The following is a 21,748-nucleotide window of genomic DNA, read 5'->3' as shown; positions in this document are numbered from 1 at the left end:
TCCCCATTGATTTGTGTTGTAAAGTACAGAGCGTCTTCTAAACAAAGCACTGGCAAATCAAATGGCTGCAAAAATTACTTCAGAAAAAAATTTCCTCTAATATGTGGTCTGGTTACGGTATTTGTCGCTTGTATATGGTATTATTCAGTCACTATGTGGTGGTAATATGTGATCCGGTCATGGTGTGGCAGTATTTCTCCCTTGTATGTGGTATTATTTGGTCACTATGTGGTGGTAATATGTGGTTCGGTCATGGTGTGGTGATATTTCTCCCTTGTATGTGGTATTATTCGGTCACTATGTGGTGGTAATATGTAATCTGGTCACAGTGTAGCAGTATTTCTCCCTTGTATGTGGTACTATTGGCGTTGGTATAGTGGATGACCGTCATTTCTTTTCTCTGATATTAATTAGGATAAGATTCTTTATTTCCATTAATGATTAAATATTTGGAACAAGATGTACTTACAGGGGTTCTTCGGTGAAAACAAGTAATCACCTCTCCACAGGATGTGTTATGTACAATAAAAAATAATATTGTGGTATTGTGTTAGCCAGAAAAATTGATGTAAATACTTGTTATGCCCAAAGATGACAAAAGTATTCTCTGAGTGATACCCTTATTGGCTAACAAGAACAAAATATATACTTGCAAGCTTTCAGAGCACAGAGGCTCCTTCTTCAGGCTAGATTACAAATGAATCAAAAAGATAAGAGCACAACATGTTGTGCTCTTATTTATTAATTCATTTGTAATCGTGCCTGAAGGAGCCTCTGTGCTCTGAAAGTTTGCAAATATATATTTTGTTCTGATTAGCCAAAAATATTTTTTTATTTATATAGCGCCAACATGTTCCACAGCCCCTTACAATTCAGACAATTTACAGACATTATCATCACTGTCCCCATTGGGGCTCACATTGTAAATTCCCTATCAGTATGTCTTTAGAGTGTGGGCGGAAATTGGAGAACCCGGAGGAAACCCACACAAACACGGGGAGAACATACAAACTCCTTGCAGATGTTGATTTGAACCCAGAACCCCAGCACTGCAAAGCAACAGTGCTAACCACTGAGCCACTGTGCTGCCCGGTAAGGGTATCACTCTAAGAATACTTTTGTCATCTTTGGGCATAAAAAGTATTTACACAGGATAAGTGATGTTATTGATTGGTTCGGACCTGCACTGATCGGCAGAATGTGGAGCTTTTATCCCCATTAGTATAGAGCGGCATGTACGACTTGACCACTGATCCATTCATTCCCGCAGTGACTGCAAGCGCTGTTCTTGTTTTCTTCTGGAAGCCCCCAAGAGAATGAATGATGCTGCGGTTAGATATCCCACCTGCCGCTGCATTTTAAAACGGGGATGAAAGTGCGCTGTCAGGGATAAAACTTCCCCATTCTACTGATCGGTGTGGTTTCCAATGGTCGGATTCCACCAATCAATAAGTTATCATCTATCCTGTGGAGCCCATGGATCGGTGATAACTTCTTTTAACCAAAGAACCCCTTTTAATGTAGACTACTGTAATTGTACATCCCAGTTATGGTGGCGCACAGTAGATGTACAGGAGCCACCTGTGATTTACAGTCGATGCTCCACTATAACAGGGATAATGGCTAACAGGTATTTGCTGTAGGGTTTTTTTTATGCTTCTTTTGGAGTAATGGCTTCTTCCTGGCAGAGTGGCCTTTCAGCCTATGTTGATACAGTACTTGTTTCACTGTGGATATTGACACAATCTTACCAGCTTCCGCCATCATCTTCACAAGGTCTATCGCTTTTGTCCTTGGGTTTATATGCACATGTCGGACCAAAGCACGTTCATCTCTGGGACACAGAACCCGTCTCCTTACTGAGCGTATGTAAATTTCTGGTTTGACCTGCATATACACTACCTCAGCTGCAAGGGCAAGAAACAGAAAATGAGCCTATAAGGTTATTCTCTGCTGGCGACTGTAATGTGCCAACTAATCCTGCTGGTGAGGGGAGCGCTGTAACAGGAAACACCAGAGAAATCCTTCTGTAATAAATGCTGGCCCCATCCAGGGAGCCTCCCAGTGCTTACACCCAGTGCTCCTGCCGGGCAGCACTCACCCTCTGCGGTAACACGGACTCCGCGCATCATTTCCCACAAACTTTCTCAGTAAACTTCCTGCTATTGAGAATAGTCCATGTTGCTGAGGGAGGGGGGTGTTATATAACCCAGTCACAAAAGTCACAGAACTGTCTCTGAATCACAAGTAACTCGGCTCCTGCGGCGTCCACTGCATAATACAGGAATTACACTGGAGAGCGGAGATTTACTAATGTAATAGTTTAATCCTCTTTGGGTTTCAATACTCTTTGTCCTCCCCCTTTTATTTCTGGTAATGGTAGAGTCCGGGTCAGGCCAGTTTCAGTTTTGACACCGAACAGTAGTGGGCGGTGAGCCAGTGACGGGGAGGCTGCTGTCAGGACGGGTGAGTGCGCGGACCGCGGGGAGGACAGGGGTGAGCGAGGGCTCCGGTCACACTGTGCGGCGGATATGGCTGCTGGGCATATAGACCGGGTGATGCCAGCTCAGTGTTGGGAGCACTATGTTTCCTATACATGCGGCACCATGGCTGTGCTTAGTTTCCTGTCCCTTCTGCCCTCTTGGGTGATGTTCCCCTGCAGGGGGCACAGTTGCCCCCCAGGGCTGGTGACAGACTCGTTGGCATCTCCTGGTGGGTGAGGTCTCCGCTTGCTGCCATGTTCTGTGCAGCCACATGAAGAGGGTTCAGCACATGGTGATTTGTGGGGAGCAAGAATTTTATTAACGCTCTCAGGATAGGGCAAATTTAGCTTTTTTTGCTTTAATTTTTCCCTCCCCTCCTTTCAACAGCTAAAACTTTTTTTTTTTTTTTAATGTTTCCGTCCACCTAAAAAATTCCCATTAGGGTGAAATATTGAAAAAATGCAAAACCACTGTCATCTCTTGGGTGTTATAAAGACATTCATTGAGAGAAAATGGCCGGATAATATGATTCTCCCACTCACTACAATGACCATACCAAACTTAAAATAGTTTTTATTTTTTTGTGTGTTTTTTCAATTAAAAAAAAGTTAATTTTGCCCTTTTTCTGAGACCCCAAACTTTTATTTTTCTGTCAATTTAGCTTTTTGAGGCCTTTGCAATACCATTTTTTTTTTTTATTATTATTTCTTAACTGGAAAAAGGGTGATTCAAGCGATTTGAGCACTTGTACTATATACTGTAATATTTTAGCATTGCAGTTTATAGCAAAATTATTGATGATCTTTGAGCCCAGCCTCACAGGTCCCGGCTGCCATGGCAAACCATTGGCCCCCTATGATCGAGATGTGCAGGTGGGTGAGCGATGGGATCGCAATGATCCATTTAAATGACGGTGGTTGACAGCGGCATCCTACCTGTTAAACCGCTGCTATCCGTCTCATATGTTATTCTAAAAATGAAAAGATTATAAAAAAAAGTGTATTGAAAGATTCACAGTAAATTTAAAAACTGATTATTGTGATCCACTGTGGTCAGGTGGTAGGAGGCTGGTGCAGTGGGTACAGTATATGGCTGGTGCAGTGGGTACAGTATACTGTGTTTCAGTGGCAGGAATGGAGTAGCAGATTACAGCACACAATCAGGTGTTTGGTGTGCGACTACATCATGATCACTTTCTTTTAATGGTTTCTCTATTGGGACGTGCTACTCCTCTCAGTTCTTCTCTTCGGCTTTCTTCCTTCCATCACCCATCATGCCGCAACCTGCTTAGTCATTCACCGTGTGCAAATCAAATCTGAAACTTCTCCTGGGACAAGAGGTATTAAATACTTGTACATAGGGGGGCGTATAGCTAAGTGGACCTCCTAAGCGGAGCAGAATACTGATGCTCAACATGTATGGCACCCTTCATCCCTCATCCTGGTATGTATGGCACCCTTCATCCCTCATCCTGGTATGTATGGCACCCCTCATCCTGGTATGCTTGGCACCCACTGATACCCCATCACGCTGCACACAAAAAAATAAATAATTATGCTCACCCCCACTCTCTTCCAGTGCTGCGTCCTGCTCTGCTGCTGACAGGGATCTCACTGTGTGAGCCGCGCATGGCGTTACTGCCATGCGCCCTCACACTGTGAGATGCTGTGCCGGAATAGTCACTGCTCCCCACGCCGGGACTCTGTGCGTGGGAAGCAGTGACCATTCACTCACCTTAATAGCGCGCACACTGTACCCGCAGTGCGGCACCTGCTGCCGCTCTGCGGTCTGTGTGCCCGCTATTAATGACCATGAGTATTCACTACAACCCATATACTGCAATGGCATATGTTGTAGGTATACATTGAGGAATACTCGTGATGTTTTCAGTATTGCTGTAATGTGAACAGAGGCTTATTCATACCCAATTGCTGACTGCATGACTACGCACACACGTATTAACATGGGTGGATCGAATCTCGTATGCCAGACACATTGTAAAATCCTCCCACAAGGTCAAGTTACAACGGATGTGTAAAGTGTGTTGTGAAACGCAGTGTATCCTGTCATTACTTAGTGACCTCACAGTGAAGAAGAGTGAATCCTACACAACTTCCCAGTTTTCTGTACTGGTGACTGTACAGGACTGGAGATAGCTGGTTTATTTGTGAAATGCTGATTGTCTCCAGCGTTCCTCCTCTGGAGTAGGGAACCACGGGGAGATCTGTGCCAGTGCAGACGGTGCCTGGGACCTGGTAAATGATGTTTATGTATAGATAGGTCAATAAAATACCAGGTCCACTTCTTCTAATAACTTGGCGAAGGCTCCTGTACTGCATCTGATTTGTACGCATTACTAGTGTTTTTTATGCCTTGGATTTTTATAGTTTCATTAGTGAGAAAGCTTTCTCTGACCAGGGCTGTGGAGTCAGTAAGCTAAACCTCTGACTAAGACTCCTCAATTTCCCTGACTCCGACTCCACAGCACGGCCTCACTACTGAGCCCCATGGATCAGGTGTTATTAGCTACGGCAGTGGCCGGATGTAACAATTGAACAGAACCAGAACGGTCCCAAATGACCAGGGCTTATGGATAAAGACATTCCCTTTAAACTAAGGTGCTTAAAGTAGAATTAGAGAAAACTAAAAAGAATTGATTTTATTTATGTTATGATGTTTCGTCAATTTAAAAGATTTCCCTTCACATTTCAGATAAACCTTGGACCAGATGTGATCGACTCAGAAAAGGGTGGTGTGAGTTGGGATTGAAATTTCGTCCAATTTAAGGTGAAAGCTCAGTGATCACCATGGCTTGTAGGCCAAGTTCAAGTGAAGTAGACTTCTCCTCGGTTCCCCTGGTGGCATTAAATTTCAATACCAGGCACAAACTGTCTCTGTACCTGAACCCAGAGACTGTGGTGGCTGCAGGATGGATTCTTCTGGCAGAAGAAATGGACTTTACCTATTTAGAGATCAAGAATTTTGAAAATGCTCGCAACCCGACCCTAGCCGTCCTGGAAGAATGGGAGAAAAAGTGCTCACAGGAGAGTGCTGGACAGCCGAGCGTTGGGCGACTGCTGGAACTGTTGAAAAAAATAGAGAGGCATGATATTCTTACAGACTTAGTACCATTAATCGGTAAGTTGTTCATTGTCTTTTAGTTGAATGTCATTTATTTTATTTTTTTTGTCTTTTAGTTGAATGTCATTCAGTTTTGTATTTTAAAGGAGTGTCTCAGCACAAAATGACTGTTCAAAGCAAGCACAGGTATTCTGTGTGCCATTAGTTCACCTTCCTAGTGCATCCTTTAGACTTACTTTGTTTCCATCTCTCTGCCCTCCTATGGCTACGGTAAAGCCAAAGCCGACAACCAAGGATGAAAAAAAAGATGGAAAACATTTAGGTGGGAAGGTGCACTGAACTGTTTGGCCATGGCAAGGCTGCACTTGAGCGCCTGTGCTTGGTTTGCACAGTCCTTTTGTGCTGACAGGCTCTCTTTTAACGAGATAATGACCAAGTGCGGTAAAATTACGGTTTTTGGTCCTGAGCTGTAACCCCATGGCATTATAAACTTGCGGTGTGGGGACTTTGTGGAAAAGACAGAAGTGGTTTATCACCATTTCTGTCTTCTCCTTTGTCGGCTACATAATGCTCAGCGAGCACTATGCAGCGCATGGAAGCATCAGCATTGCTCAGGCTTTTATAGGACCTGGCAATCACTTAATTGACGGGTCTCTGCTGGTATATCACAGCTGATGGGTCCTAGCAGACCCAGATCTGCTCAGTGAAGCCTGGCACACAGGGACCTGTTTCACCCTGTAACAATGAACAGTAAGGGTATGTGCACACAGCATTTTTTACCTGATTTTTCAAGCAGAAAACGCATCAGGAAAATGCAGTGCATTTTCTGAAGTGTCTTAAGACGTTTGTTGTATAGTTTCTGCACCTTGCTTACAACCGTTTTTGTTTTGTTTTTTTGAAGAATGGCCACTTAACAACTTTTGAAGCCTGAAGTAGTTAAAACAAGTTCCAAAGGGCAGAACATACACAGCAAGTTGTTTTGACATTGCTGTGCAAATGTTCATTTTTTTTTAGGCATTTGTTTTTTAGTGCTTGTTCAGGTGCATTTCAAGACATAGACACCTTTTAAAAGTATGTCGTGTGCACATACCCTAAGAAAGGAAAACAAAAATTTCCCTGGAGATCTTTTCTGATCTCTTGGGGGGACAAATTATGTAAAAAAATATAAACCTGGAAATAATCAATGCCCCTCTCCACCCTCCAAAGACTTGTTCACTGATTTACATAGCACAAGTGCAGGGTTTGAAGTTGATTTTACATTTATATAGCAATTGCTAAGCAACAAAAAGGGCTGTTAGGGCAGATGTCAGATTCCCTTTTAATGTATTTTATATTATTATATAGATTTTGACATGGCACAGGGGTCACATCTTATTGCAGATGCCCCTTTGTTGTCTTTTTTTCCCCAGTTTAAAGTTTTGTTTTTTAAGACAAGAAAACAAAAATGAAAATCAGTATAAATCAGAAAGAAAAACTTTAAATATCAATATGGAATGATATTAAACATGAACTGGATTACAGCTGAAATACACACTTAATTGAAATTATTAAAGGGGTTTTCAGACTAGCAAAGTTAATTTTAATCAATAGATCTTTGGAATAATAATAAGTTCCACAATTGGATGTGTTAAAAAAATGTTCCTGTGCTGAGATAATCTTATAAATGTGCCCCTGCTGTGTACTGTGTAATGGCTGAATAACAAAAGAATATTCCCATAAATAACCGTTATCAAAAGAAGTGGACAGTACCCTGTAAAATTGAACAGACTGCTATCCACATGCAAGCTGAACCATGAAGAGAGGAGTATAGCACAGCAGAATTTTGCATACAAATAACAATGTTTTATTAAACATAAAACTCACAAGGTTAATAAGTTACAGACATAGAGGTAGTGCTAGATGGTATAATACATCAAGGTAGGATAAACCAAGTAGTATATTCATAATAATACTGAAAGATGACACAATTGCACAATGCCCATTTCTTTCAGGTAAAAAACATTGCTTAAAAACAGGCAGTGAAATGTTTTACCTCACAAAAATTATCAGCTGTGATCCCCAGCTGTAATGTCTGTATACTCTTTTGCTTCCTCCCCTGCCCAGGATCAGACCATGTTCCTGTACAGTCAGACACAGCCATTACACAGTACACAGCAGGGGCACATTTATAAGATTATCTCAGAACAGGAACATTTTATTTAAACACATCCAATTGTGGAAATTATTATTTTTCAAAGATCTATTGAATAAAATGAACTTTATTAGTGGGAAAACCCCTTTACGACATAGGGCGTATTAGTACGTACCTGTGCCCTGGGCTTTATGGACCAGATGCGTATTAATACGCCCTGGCGATTTCGCCCGCACACACAAGCGATGCGGGCGCGATCGCCGCCGGGTGTCAGCTGATTGTCACAGCTGACACCTGGGGCTATGTGCAGGGAGCGGTCCAGCACCGTTCCCGGCACATTAACCCCCGCAATGCTGCGATCGAAGTCGATCGCAGCATTGCGGTGGCTAAGGGGAGGTGATCGTATACTCACCTCCTCTTCTGGCCTCCAGCGCTGTCTGCCGCGGCTTCCAGGATGTTGCCATGACGTCCCGATGTAACATCCGGGTCACAAGACAGCAGGAAGATTTTTTTGGACATGCGCAGAGCATTTCCAAACTATCTTCTCCCTGTCCAGCACTGACAGCTTGCATGGCACAGGGATGGTGCTCCATTCCTGTGCCATGCAGGCGATCAGAGTAAAAAAAGTGAAAGTCCCATAGTGGGACAAAGTAAAAAAGTAAAAAAACTGTCAGAAAGTGAAAAAAAAATAAAAAAAATAAAAAAAGAATCCACCAAAAATAAAAATATAATGTACCCATCAATAAATATTATTATGAAAAAAAAAAACAATAAAAGTACACATATTTGGTATCGCCGCGCCGGAACGACCTGACCTATAAAACTGTCCCACTAGTTAACCCCTTCAGTGAACACGGTAAAAAATAAAAATAAAAAACTAAGCAAAAAAACAATGCTTTATCACCATAACGCCAATCAAAAAATGGAATAACACGCGATCAAAAAGACGAATATAAATAAAAATGGTACCGCTGAAAACGTCATCTCGTCCCACAAAACACAAGCCGCCATACAGCTCCATCAGCCGAAAAATAGTTATAGCTCTCAGAATAAAGGGATGCAAAAAAATAATTTTTTCTATAAAATTGCTTTTATTATGTAAAAGTGCAAAACATAGAAAAACAATATAAATGTGGTACCGCTGTAAACGTACTGACCCAAAGAATAAAGCTGCCTTATCAATTTTACCACACGCGGAGTAGAATATAAAAAAAAAAAAAAACAATTCCTGAATTGTTGTTTTTTGTTTATTCTGCCTCCCAAAAATCAGAATACAAAGCGATCAAAAAGTGTCACGTGCCTGAAAATGGCACCAATAAAAACGTCAACTCATCCCGCAAAAAACAAGCCATCACATGACTCTGTCGGCCAAAATCTGGAAAAATTATAGCTCTCAAAATATGGCGATGCAAAAACTAGATTTTACAAAAAATGCGTCTTTTAGTGTGTGACAGCTGTCAATCATAAAAACTCCATATGATTCTGGTATCGCTGTAATTGCACCGACCCGAAGAATAAAGTCGTCTAATCACTTATACCGCACGAGGAACGGCGTAAAAAATAAACTCTCGGGTTAGGGTTGGGCTAGGGTTAGGGCTGGGGTTGGGATTTTTTTCAAAAGTGAGAAAAAAAGATGACGATATGGCGACTAGTGTTGGGCGCAAGTGCTCGCTACTTGAGTTTGCATCGGGTGCACTGGTATGCATTGAGTATTGTGGGTATTTGAGTGACATGCTCGAGTCTCCGCCCCATATGCTTCGCGGCCAAAAAAACTTTGCGGCGATTGCCTGCCATGCACGAGCGATCCCCGCATGTTTTTTTTGGGGTGTCTAATAACCGTGAAACATGCGGGGCAGGGACTCGAGCATGTCACTCGAGCACACGCAGTACATGGTGCATACCTGAGTACCCGATGCAAACTCAAGTAGCGAGCACTTGAGCTCAAGACTAATGACAACTTATTCAATATGATGACCTAATGTTATCAAATTCTGTGTCGTACCTCTGGGTTCAAAATGTTCACTATACCCCTTGATAAAATCCTTGAGGGGTCTAGTTTCCAAAATGGGGTCACTTGTGGGGGGTTTCCACTGTTTAGGCACACAGGGGCTCTCCAAACGCGACATGGTGTCCGCTAACAAATTGAATGGAAAATCGGCTCAAATTGTTAGCGGACACCATGTTGTGTTTGGAGAGCCCCTGTGTGCCTAAACATTGGAGCTCCCCCACAAGTGACCCCATTTTGGAAACTAGCCCCCCCCAAGGCACCTATCTAGATGCATAGTGAGCACTTGGAACCCCCAGGTGCTTCACAAATTAATCCGTAAAAATAAAAAAGTTTTTTTTCCACTTTTTCATTTTTACGAATCAATTTTCACAAATAAACGCAAGTGATATCGAAGAAATTTTACCACAATCATGAAGTACAATATGTCACGAAAAAACAATCTCCGAATCAGGGGGATCCGTTGAAGCGTTCCAGAGTAATTACCTCATAAAGTGACAGTGGTCAGAATTGTAAAAATTGGCCTGGTCATTAACGTGCAAACCACCCTCGGGGGTAAAGGGGTTACGCAAAACCAGTAGACCTGATGGTTCACTCCAAGTCCACAACAATTACACTTCATGTAAACCTACATTAGGAGGAAGAAAGGGTGGATGAGAAAAAGGGGGTTAGTGCAAGGATAAGTGGATGTAAATGTCACTAGGGAATCCGGGGATCAAGATATTGTCTTGTTTTTAATCATTCTGACTATTTACATTAATAGAATCAGGTTTTATTGATGATCCCTACCTTATATATGCACTGACTGTTTCCTTTGTCTGTAACACTACGACACAGAGTCGTACATGTTTCCAAATATGTTGTATTTTCTGTCACTGTTCTTAAGTCATACGTGACACATTTGCCCAAGCTTTAACTGCTTCCCGACCGTCCACTGTACATAAACGTCGGCGCCCTGAGGGTCCTGCAAGCGCTGCGGGTACGGTGCCGAGCAGTAGCTCTGACGGAGGACATCATCGGGACCTGATTGTATAAAACTGTCACACTAATTAACCCCTTCTGTGCACACCATAAAAAAAAAAACGAAGCAAAAAACTATGCCTTTTCATCATATTTTCAAACAAAAAATGGGAATAAAATGCGATCAAAAAGCCAAATGTAAATAAAAATGGTACCGCTGAAAACGTCATCTTGTCTCGCAAAAAAAAAGCTGCCATGCAACTCCATCAGCCGAAAAATAAAAAAGTTATAGCTCTCAGAACAAAGCGATGCAAAAACAATTCTTTTTTTCTATAAAATTAGTTTTTATTGTGTAAAAGCGCCAAAACATAAAAAAACTATATAAGTGTAATATCGCTGTAAACATACTGACCCGAAGAATAATGCTGCCTTATTAATTTTTACCACATTCGGAACGGCATTAAAAAAAACCTCAAAAAACAAATCCTGAATTGCTGTTTTTTGTTTATTCTGCCTCCCAAAAAAACAGAATAGAAAGCAATCAAAAAATGTCACATGCCCGAAAATGGTACCAATAAAAACGTCAACTCATCCTGCAAAAAACAAGTAGTCACATTACTGTTGGCAGAAATATGGAAAAATTATAGCTGTCTAAGTATGGCAATGCAAAAACTAGATTTTGCAAAAAAAAAAAGTGTCTTTTAGTGTGTGACAGCTGTCAGTCATAAAATGAATGAATCTGGTATCGCTGTAATCGCAACGACCTGAAGAATAAAGTCGTCTAATCAATTATACCGCACGAGAAACAGCTTAAAAAATAAATAAAACCAATTCTTCACCTTCTGCTAATTTGTTCATTCTGCTTCCCAAAACAACGCAGTAAGCCGCGGCTCACATTTATCCTGCGCTGAGTGCTTACATCGGGGTTTCCGTGTAAATTTCTGAAATACGTGATTCAGACGGAACCCCCGGCGGAAAATTCCCTGTAATGAGGCAGAAGGAGGCACTGTGGACGCCGTAGAACCTGTGATCCCATGGTGTCAGTTTTTTAAGGCGTGCATAAGTACGCTTGGCCAGTTTTGTGCACTTCTGAAAAAAAGGACACCGCTAAACAGCGGCCCGACTGAGTCCAGAGTAACTCTGCTGCCTCATTACAGTAAATGGATCCCTCGGGGGTTTCATCTGAAATACATCACTTGGAGATTTAGATGGAAACCCCGATATCGGTGCTCAGCCTCGAGCGCCGGATAAATGTTATATAAAATGTTCTCAGAAAAAGCAAGTCCCCACTCAGGTCCGTCATCTGTTAATGAAAATTATAAGGGGCTTCCACCTTACTGGTAGCACAAAGGCTCTGGAAAAGCGAAATGGCCCTTGCCCCCCAAAAGAAATTCAGAAAATTCTGTGCTCCCAAATCCAAATGCCCCCCTCCCTTTTGAGCCCCACAATGTGCCTAAACTACATTTAGGGTCCACATGTTTGGCATTCCTGTAGCGATGAGAGCCCGTCTAATTTACAGGTGCATGTCTCCAGAAGCAAGAGCTGGGCATAACGTACTGGTCTCTACAACGTACTGGTCACTTCAACGGCAGTTTGAAATTTTCACTCAGCAACATCCACTGCTGCTTGTTTCTGGAAAACACAAATGAAGTCCAAATTGTTACTACACCTGTAGGTAAATTCCCAAAGGGGGTATAATTTCCAAAATGTTGTCACTTGAGGGGGGATTCTGCTCTTCTAGCACTTGGGGGCTGTGTATATGGAGTCCGCAAACTATTCTACAATAATTAGTTCTCCAAGAGTCAAATAATGCTCCGTCCCTCCCGGGTCTCATCGTATGGCTAAGCGGTACTGTACAGCCACATTTGGGGTGTTGCCACGAAGCAATTGTGTGACACATTTCGGCACCATTTTTACCCATTGCCCTGTGTGAAAATGTAAAATCTGAGGCTAAAACAATTTTTTTGTGGTGAAAATATAATTATTTTTTCTTCACTTCTCAATGGTATAAATTTCTGTGAATCACATGTGGTGTCAATATGATCACTGCACCCCTAGATGAATTCATTGAGAAGTGTAGTTTGTAAAATGGGGTCACTTATGGAGGGGTTTCTGCTGTTCTGGGACTGCAGGGGCTCTCCCAGTGGGTCCATGTCTCATTCAAACCACAACAGTAAAATCTGCAGTGTAATATGGCGCTCCTTCACTTATTCACGTACTCAGGAGAAATTGCACAACAGCTTTTGGGGTCCATTTTCTCCTCTTACCCTTGTGAAAATAAAAAAAAAATTGGGGCTCAAAGATCTTTTTTGTGGAAAAAGTTTTTTTTTTTTTTTTATTTTCACGGCTCTACGTTATAAACTTGTGTGAAGCACCTGGGGGTTTAAGGTGCTCACCGCACATCTAGATAAGTTCCTTGAGGGGTCTAGTTTCCAAAATGGGGTCACTTTTGGGGGGTTTCAACTGTTTAAGCACATCAGGGCATGGCATCAACTAATTATTCAAGCAAATTTTACATTCAAAAAGTCAGATGGCGCTCCTTCCTTTCCGAACCCTGCCGTGCGCCCCAACAGTGGTTTACTCCCACATATGGGGTATCGGCGTGCTCAGGAGAAAACGCACAACAAATTTTGTAGTCCATTTTTTCCTGTTACCCTTGCAAAAATAAAAAAATTTGGGTCTAAAGTAACTTTTTTGTGAAAAAAAGTTAAATGTTCATTGTTTTCTTCCACATTCCAAAAATGCATGTGAAGCACCTAAAGGGTTAATAATAAACTTCTTGAATGTGGTTTTAAGCACCTTGTGGGGTGCAGTTTTTAGAATGGTGACACTTTTGGGTATTTTATGCCATACAGGCCCCTCAAGGTCACTTCAAATAAGATGTGGTCCCTAAAAAAAAAAAAAAAAAAAAAAAAAAAAAAAAAAAAAAAAAAAAAAAATGGTTTTGTAGATTTTGTTGGAAAAATGAGAAATCAATTGTCAACTTTTAACCCCTATAGCTTCCTAACAAAAAAAAATGTTTCCAACATTGTGCTGATGTAAAGTAGACATGTGGGAAATGTTATTTATTAACTATTTTGTGTGAAATATCTCTCTGATTTAAGGGCATAAAAATTCAAAGTTTGAAAATTGCGAAATTTTCGACAAATTTCCAATTTTTTTCACAAAGTACTGCAAGTCATATGGAAGAAATGTTACCACTATCATGAAGTACAAGATGTCACGAAAAAAACAGTCTCAGAATCAGGGGGATCCATTGAAGCGTTCCAGAGTTATTACCTCATAAAGTGATTGTGGTCAGAATTGAAAAAATTGGCCGGGTCACGAAGGCGAAAACAGGCTCTGGCGCGAAAGGGTTAAATACATCACATGTGACGTATCTGCTGCGTGACTGTTTAATGTACAGCATAATCAGAGCGCCAAAATAGTCGCCTAACAGCAGGTCGTAGACAAGTTGCACAATTATTTTGGTCCGTGCAGCTTGTTAGAGAACCGCTGTCGCGTGACATGTCGCCTTATAGCCGCAATCTTAAAGGGTTATTCCCAAAATCACAATGTGGTCTTATAATGTACAGCTATAGTAATTTGTGCCAATATAATTTATTGTTAAATCTGCCCTGCTTTGCACCTATCACCCCCTAAAACTACCCTTCTAGGTGACTTTATTTCCCTAACAGTTTCCATAGGAACCATCCTTTTCTAGTTCCAGTGCTCCTGGTCGATCATGTGCAGAGCAGTGGCTCTCGGCTGGATTACTGCCATCATAGAATATATTCCTCCTTTACCATACTCTCTGCTTCTGTGCATAGTATGGTCCTATAAATAACTTCTGATGCATATGGCAAATAATCTTCTGCTATATGCATCTGCATATGAGCAGCATTTGCGGTTGAACAACGCTTATCTTTCAGCAGCTGGCAGCAAACACAGCTCAACCCTGCCTGTCTCAGCTCTGCTATGCTTAGTTATTTCAAGCTTTGTTCTGCTGGCAAAGCATATTACAGAATTGTTCATCTCTGCTGAAACCAACAGATCAATTATGTAAAAACACTCATGCAGCTAAATTGATATACGGTAGATGGCAGAAAACTTAATCGGTCTGGCAGAGTTGTGTACATGACCATAGAGTGTATTGTAAAGGTCGAATACACTGTAGGTCAGTACTGGAGGCACAGCACAGCTATGCTGGCAGGGAGGGAGGACTTAGGCTATGTTCATACATTGCATTTTTGTAGCGCTTTTTTCTGCAGGCAAAACCTGCTCTCTTGGCAGTAAAGAAGATGCTTATAAAATACTCGAAAACAAACAGTTTTTGTGTCTCATTTGTTTACAATACATGTTTAATAAAGTTTTGTTTTTTTTCACCAAAAACATTGTTGCATTTTTTGCTGCGCTTTTGCACCTTCTCCTTTCATTGTATGGATGAAAAATGCTGCAAAAAAGCTGAAAGAACTGACATACAGCAGATTTAAAAAATGCTTCAGTTTTCCAATTCAGTCGGGAAAAAACAAAACCAGGAGTGGACCAATCAGAGGAAAAGTATAATAGAGACACGTCACCACTTCTCCTGGTTTGGACTGATAGTGTGAACATAGCCTTATTGTGATTTTTGGGTCATGTATTATTACCTGAATCATCTTTTGCGTTTACTTCCCATTAATAACTGCTGAATATATTATTTCTCCTTTAGAATCGGACTGTAAAAAATATTTGAAGAAGTGGAGTGGACTGCAATCACCTGTACAAGATAATACAGTGGGCAGCAGCGGGGGTAAGTGCGGATGTCGCACGTGTGTGACTGCTTTAAAGGGATTTAACATCATTTATGAAACATATTTCAGCCTATTAATATAATTTGGCACTTGTATATTAATAAGTATTACAGGTTCTCCTCCTGTACTCTTCATTGAAACATTTCAGAAAGACAGCACAGCTCTGCTGTTCTCATAATGCCTGCTGATGGACAGACCTGGTCACATGCTCCTCCATCACCTTCCTCCACTTGAAAATTTGGCTTTTTGATGTGCACTTTCTCAGTTTGCAGGAGGCTGATGGACGGATCTGGCCACACGCTCTTCCATCAGTCACCATTTTGCGAACAGCAGAGCTGTGCAATCTTTCAAAAAGGCTTCATTAACAAGTGCCAGAGCAGAGCCTGTAATACTTATATATTACTAAGTGTCACAAAATCATGTCCTCAGCACATTTGTAAAGAAAAAAAGTAGCCAGTGTCTTTAACTTAAAGGGAACCTGATAGACTATTCATGCTGCCCAGACAGCGGGCAACATGAATGGCAGCCTGGATGAATGAAACAAAGTATACTGTAAAGAAGTTGTCCACTACTTTTACATTGATGCCTTATCCGCAGGATTGGGCATCAATGTATGATCGACCGGGGTCCCACACGTGGCACCCCCGCCGATCAGCTGTTATCGGTGCTGGCGGCCACCAGCTGGAAGGGCTCACCTGCGGGGCTCCGCCGTCAAGTGGTAGTGGCTGCCGTGGTGTACTGCACATCCGCCTCCTATTCAATTGAATAGCCTATGGAGACGTTACTGAGAAGAGGAGCAGAATGGGGCTGGATCCTGGAGAAGGCGTGTAGGAGTGTATTAATGTGCACACACTACACCACATACACAAATTTAGTGAAAATAAAACTTTATGGGTATGCTTCTTTAAGAATGGGGAGTATTGAAAAGACATTATATAGTAAAGTTGTGTAATGTCTTATTAAACAGTGACCTGTCATCCATTACATGTTGCATGAGCCACGGGGACTGGAAAGACAATGAACCTCCAAACATAAAAGAATATATCCCTAAAATGAACAATATACTTAGATTAGAGAGATATGTGTACCAGAGAAGGGGGAACCCTCTTAAATTTGAAAAATTGTGGGCACCTTGGTTGGATTCTCCGGGCCCGGCCCCTATGACATTAACGTGGTCAAGAATGCTAGCGACTGCATTGATTAGATAAATCAGTTTTGATTGTAATATAAATGTAATGACTCCAGCTAATTGATAATTAGCAGATTGATAACAAGTAGCTAAATGAACTGTGCATGTTAATAAATAAGGGAGAGATAGAAGGTGACCAACACATCTGATGCGTAATAAAATAAATCCTTTTATTGCATGAGAAACAAGTTTTACAATATGAAGAAATTGGCAATGTCTAAAAACTGTTTCTCCCCTTTAAGGTCGAAAGAGCTGGCGGGAAGGGGTGGGAGTTGGGGGGGAATTTGAAAGGATGTGATTGTCAACTTACCTGTTCATGTTGAAAATGTTTAAATAAAAATTATTTGATTTAAAAAAACACATTGGTACTGCCACATTGAGATATTTTGTATATATTATAATGTTACTATATTAAATATAAGTACAACTTTCCTATTTTGCAGGACACGTACCTGAATCTTTTGACGCGTTCATCTGCTACTGCAGCAAGGACATAGAGTTTGTGCAGGAGATGATCAGCCGCTTGGAGCAGACGGAGCACAGACTGAAGCTGTGCGTGTTTGATAGGGACGTGCTCCCGGGAACCTGCTTGTGGACCATAACTAGCGAGCTCATAGAGAAGAGGTAATGTCAGTGCTCATCTAGGATCGAGCCGGGGACACAAACGGCTGCTGACGTCACATTCTAGATTACACATCCATTCATGGGGAAGTGCAGACATTCTCATCAGAATGATGTTTATTTTACAGGTGTAGGAAGATGGTGGTAATCATATCTGACGATTACCTGGACAGCAGTGAATGTGACTTTCAGACCAAATTTGCACTTAGCCTTGGGCCAGGTACGTTTTGCTGCTGTGAATAACTAACGGCAATATCCATGGTAGTACTAGTAATGATTTAAAGGCAATCTGACAGGAGATTCATGCTGACATGTTTCGGGCTGCGTTGTTGCAGCCGTGGAGGTTGAATTAAGAAGCATTTCAAAGAAAACACATTTAGGAAACCGGCCAGGGACTATGCATGTCCAATGTCAAGTCTTAAGAGACCAGTGTCTGAGGGCTTCTACCTGCACTTCTCTCCTAGACTGACATGGGCTAGTCACCTGAGAGGCATAGTCGATTTCCAAAGTATGTTTTTCCTGAAAAGCTCAAACTTACACTGTTGCAGTAACTGAGCAAGCGCCTGATTCATAAGGGATAGAGGGATCCTCGTAGCTGATTCATGTTTTTCTGAAGCAAAAACTGTGGGTACCCCGACATCTAAAAACACCATGCACACTTACCCTTACACTTCAAAACTGAAGTTTTCCCTTAAAGGGAACCAGTCAGCTGATTCATGCTCCCAAATCATGAGCAGCATGAATGAGAGCCTGGCTGCATGATTACAGACACTTTTTTTTATATTTTTGTAGTAATGTAGTTTGGAAATCTTTCCGGATAAGATAGCTGAAGGGCAGAATAGTCCAGCGCCACCGGCTTATCCCAGCACTAATAAAGGTGATTGATAGGTTTCTCCTATAGCGAGACCTGTCAGTCACATGAAACAGTGCTGGGAACAGCTGGCAAGGGTGGTGCTGGACTAGTCTTGTCTCTGGGCCGTGGTTGGATCTTCTGATTTTTTTTTTGTCTGAAACAATAGCTGGCTGCAAACGTTTAGCCAAGCTGTAATTCATGCAGTCTACGGTTTGAGCAGCATGAATCAGCTGACAGGTTCCCTTCAAGGGAAAACTTCAGTTTTAAAGCCTAAGGGTGCTTTCACATAGTGTTCTGTGTCCCCGTTGGGGCATAAGTCTTAAAATTCCCCGCAAAACGGGATCTGGACGTATGCTCTGACTGGGCCATAGACCGCAATGGTGACGGGCAGAGCAAACGTACGCTCTGCTGAGCACTTTTTTTTGGGAGTGTACGCCCACACGAGGCGGACACTCAGACGCAGCAGCCTACTCCTGAAAAAAGTGCACAGTGGGGAACGCACGTTCGCTCTGCCCGTCGCCATTGCGGTCTATGGCCCTGTCAGCACATACGTCCAGACCCCGTTTTGCGGAATTTTAGGATGTATGCTCCAACGGGGACACAGAACGCTGTGTGACAGCACCCGTACCTGATTTGTCTTTTCTGACGTCTTTTGCCGTGTTTTTCTTTTTCAAATGTTACATATAATATAGTGGCAGCTTCCAAGCAGAAGCCACCAGAAGAATGGACCAGTCGCTTAGCTTCACGGCTATTGAAGCTTGAGGCACTTAAAAGAAGAGACAAAAAATGTGTCATGTGCACAGCACGTAGATATGATATTATAGTGCATATGCTCATTATTTTTTACTGTTTTTTTAGCGCTTTTTCAGGTGGGGTCAGGGTGTAATCTGCCTGATAAAGACATTGTTTGCACAGAACCTAAAAGTGTTTGCTTAAAAAAAAAAAAAGTGGGTTTCTGTCCTAAAATCGGTGCTTGTGAAACCAGCTTGAAACTATGTATGGTTTCTTCTTTTAGTCTTTTTTTTTTATTTATGTCTTAATCACATCTTCCAAATATTGGAAGCTTTTACATGACATGTTGGGGATGCATGGGGCAGCTCTTGCAGAGTAAAGGTAAGATGTCTTATTCCTCGCTGTATATACGAGGTCTCCTGTTGCCATTTTTACATATTTCTCCCATCTGCAGGTGCTCGTGAGAGAAGATTGATCCCCGTGAAGTATAAACCCATGAAGAGACCGTTTCCCAATATCCTTCGTTTCATTACCGTGTGCGACTACACAAACCCCCACATCCAGGCCTGGTTCTGGGACAGACTCGCCAAGGCCCTTATGAGATGAGTGGCTCTTACTGCTGCTCACATACTTCTGGTTTTGGGGTACAGCCAGCTATATTATGTACAAGCCAAATCTTCAGTGCATTTCAAAGGCCCGACCTATATCAGGATAGAAAGTGGAAATCGTAAAATAACAGAAGAAAGAAAGTGCTCCCAGATCTGTAACAAAGGGGGAGCCCCAGAGCTCAGAAATGACCACTAGTAACCCGAAAACGTGTCATGAAGATTTAGAGCTATCCTCTACAGAAAAAGGGCAAAACCATTACTGCATTAATATTCGCTGACCTGGGGTGGTGGAAATGCACTTCTAGTTCCTAAATCCTACACATGATCTCTTATTTCTGAATGTATTCTTTGTAATTCTCTCCTCGGATCATTATCACTGTTACCAGGTGGTGGAAAATGTAATAGAATAAGGGGTTTTCTGGTTTCATGTTCTTATCTTGCATAGGCTGAAAAGAAGCTGAGCTGGTAGTCGCCCTCCCCTGGTCCAGTGCTGACATCATAACTGCACCACTGCAGCCAATCACTGGGCTCAGCAACTTGTACCATCTTCATCCTGAAAGCTGCTGATTCCAGTGCGAGTGCACTGATCCCCCTGCATTATTCTCCATCTAGTGCTACCGCCTTTTATTTATCAGTTCTGCTTATGTCAATGGTAATGACAGCCCTGAGATGCCAATTAACGTTCAGTCTCCTTGGTATATCCGTTTTTTGTTTTTTTAACGGATATCGCGCAGACCGAAAATACGGTCGTCATATGCATGAGCTTCTCACATCCGACAATGGACTGCAGTGTCTGGACTGGTTTTAGGTCTCCTGACTTTGAGGCCGTCGAGTTCAGGTCAGGAGATCCGCAGCCAGTCCGGACACCACAGTCTATAGTCAGACTGTCATGGTTGGATGTGTGAATTTTAGTAGATGCCATTATAATAGAATTGGACCAACAAAAATTAAAGAAATACTCCCAACAGGTTTTTTTGCCTTTTTAAGTGCAGTATTGAGTATCATTAAAGAATATGCAAACCTTGTGTATTCCTGTTTTAACAGATGTACTGCTCTCGAGTTGTCTACCATATTGTCTATCCTTCCTCTCTTTTGGTATGGTTCTGCCAAATGCAGATTATATTTCCCTTGATGCATCTATGTTTTTAGGGGGTATAGAGTCTCATTACATTGCTCTCCTCTGAGCATTACCTAAGGGCAGCTTTGATATGATCAGTGAGCTAGAGATCTGTCACCCTGACTCACACTGCATAGCTTAGATGTATTCTATATAAGGCAGCTTCAGCCTGTTTTCCCTGCCTCCTGCTTGTCATGGGTTCCCCCTTGTCAGCTCTTGAAAGCAAGAAGCAAAGGAGAGCAGTGTGTAGCTGCACCTTAGGATAAACTGGAGATTTTACCCACAGCATGAACAGATCGTGTACACAGTGTGACTTCTGGGGATTGAGAAGCCAGAGGGACAAGGGGTATGGAGCTGCGTGGGGAGGGGTCTGAGAGATGTCAGGAGGGATTTCTTGGTTATGATGTCACCTGGGATCACGTGATACAGGTTCAAACTATTATGCAACTGAACGGTGATGTAATAAATTACAATGCTAGAATATCTGCTGTTGAGAGCATTATATGTGCAAAAATAAAATCGCTAGAGTGCTACTTTAACAATTAGATTCTCTGCAACACAATAGCGTCACCTACCACACCGCATGGACTGCAGATGACGGGTGATCATTGACAGATGTTACCAGGTACGAGATATTAATTGCTCTTATTACACACACGACCAACTCACTTCTGGCTGGTACGGTATCATCTTAAAAACTAGGGAAAGCGGCAGCTGATGGATCTTTCCTAGGATTGCCCATGCTGTGCTCACGGATCTTCTCATGCCACTTTATTTTAACCTGTCTTCTGTATAAATATATTTGTATGTTTTATAAAATAAAATAGTTCAGAAGGCATCCTGACACCAATAGACTCCTGATTTTCTTTTATTTATATAATAAGTTTGCTGCTGGCTCTGACAAAAGTGTCATCCTTCACCAGGGACACCTGACTTCTGGCATAAAAGGAGCAATCCAGGTAAAATTATGACTCATTGACCCCAGTGCTGTATTCCACCCTTGGACTTCAAATTTATTTTTTTTTATTTCAATGAATCTAGACTCTTGGCATCACTGTATTAAAGGGGTTGTCTGGGCATTAACTATTGATGGCCTAGCACTAGTATAGGTCATCAATATTACTTTGGGGGATGTATCACACCTGCCAAACTCATAAATTAGCTGTTGTTAGCGCTGACTGGGGCCTGATACAAGC

At 41.9% G+C, this 21,748-nt stretch overlaps 1 protein-coding gene across 2 annotated transcripts; it reads left to right on the top strand.

The window, feature by feature from the left end:
* Positions 1–2,366: 2,366 nt before the first annotated feature.
* MYD88 (MYD88 innate immune signal transduction adaptor) lies at positions 2,367–21,396 on the top strand. Of its 2 annotated transcripts, none has more exons than XM_073677758.1 (6): positions 2,367–2,466; positions 5,196–5,621; positions 15,351–15,431; positions 17,065–17,245; positions 17,371–17,462; positions 19,282–21,396. In XM_073677758.1, the coding sequence occupies exons 2-6, from the start codon at positions 5,291–5,293 to the stop codon at positions 19,431–19,433; spliced, it is 837 nt and encodes a 278-aa protein (XP_073533859.1). In that variant the 5' UTR covers positions 2,367–2,466; positions 5,196–5,290; the 3' UTR covers positions 19,434–21,396. The 2 variants fall into 2 exon arrangements, with proteins under 2 accessions (XP_073533859.1, XP_073533860.1); XM_073677759.1 differs by having other exon boundaries at positions 2,391–2,496.
* The last annotated feature ends 352 nt before the right edge of the window (positions 21,397–21,748 follow it).

The sequence above is a fragment of the Phyllobates terribilis genome, unplaced genomic scaffold, assembly GCF_046119375.1.
Source record: "Phyllobates terribilis strain yellow unplaced genomic scaffold, ASM4611937v1 Scaffold_4__5_contigs__length_816908805, whole genome shotgun sequence".
NCBI lineage: Eukaryota > Metazoa > Chordata > Amphibia > Anura > Dendrobatidae > Phyllobates > Phyllobates terribilis.
This window is presented reverse-complemented; position numbering and strand designations above follow the sequence as displayed.

Bases quoted from the DNA above. Each gene is read 5' to 3' on its own strand.
- MYD88 (XM_073677758.1), top strand. From the start codon at position 5,291: ATGGCTTGTAGGCCAAGTTCAAGTGAAGTAGACTTCTCCTCGGTTCCC. The intron at 15,432-17,064 runs GTAAGTGCGGAT...CCTATTTTGCAG, and splicing joins TACAGTGGGCAGCAGCGGGG to GACACGTACCTGAATCTTTT. The intron at 17,246-17,370 runs GTAATGTCAGTG...TTTATTTTACAG, and splicing joins AGCGAGCTCATAGAGAAGAG to GTGTAGGAAGATGGTGGTAA.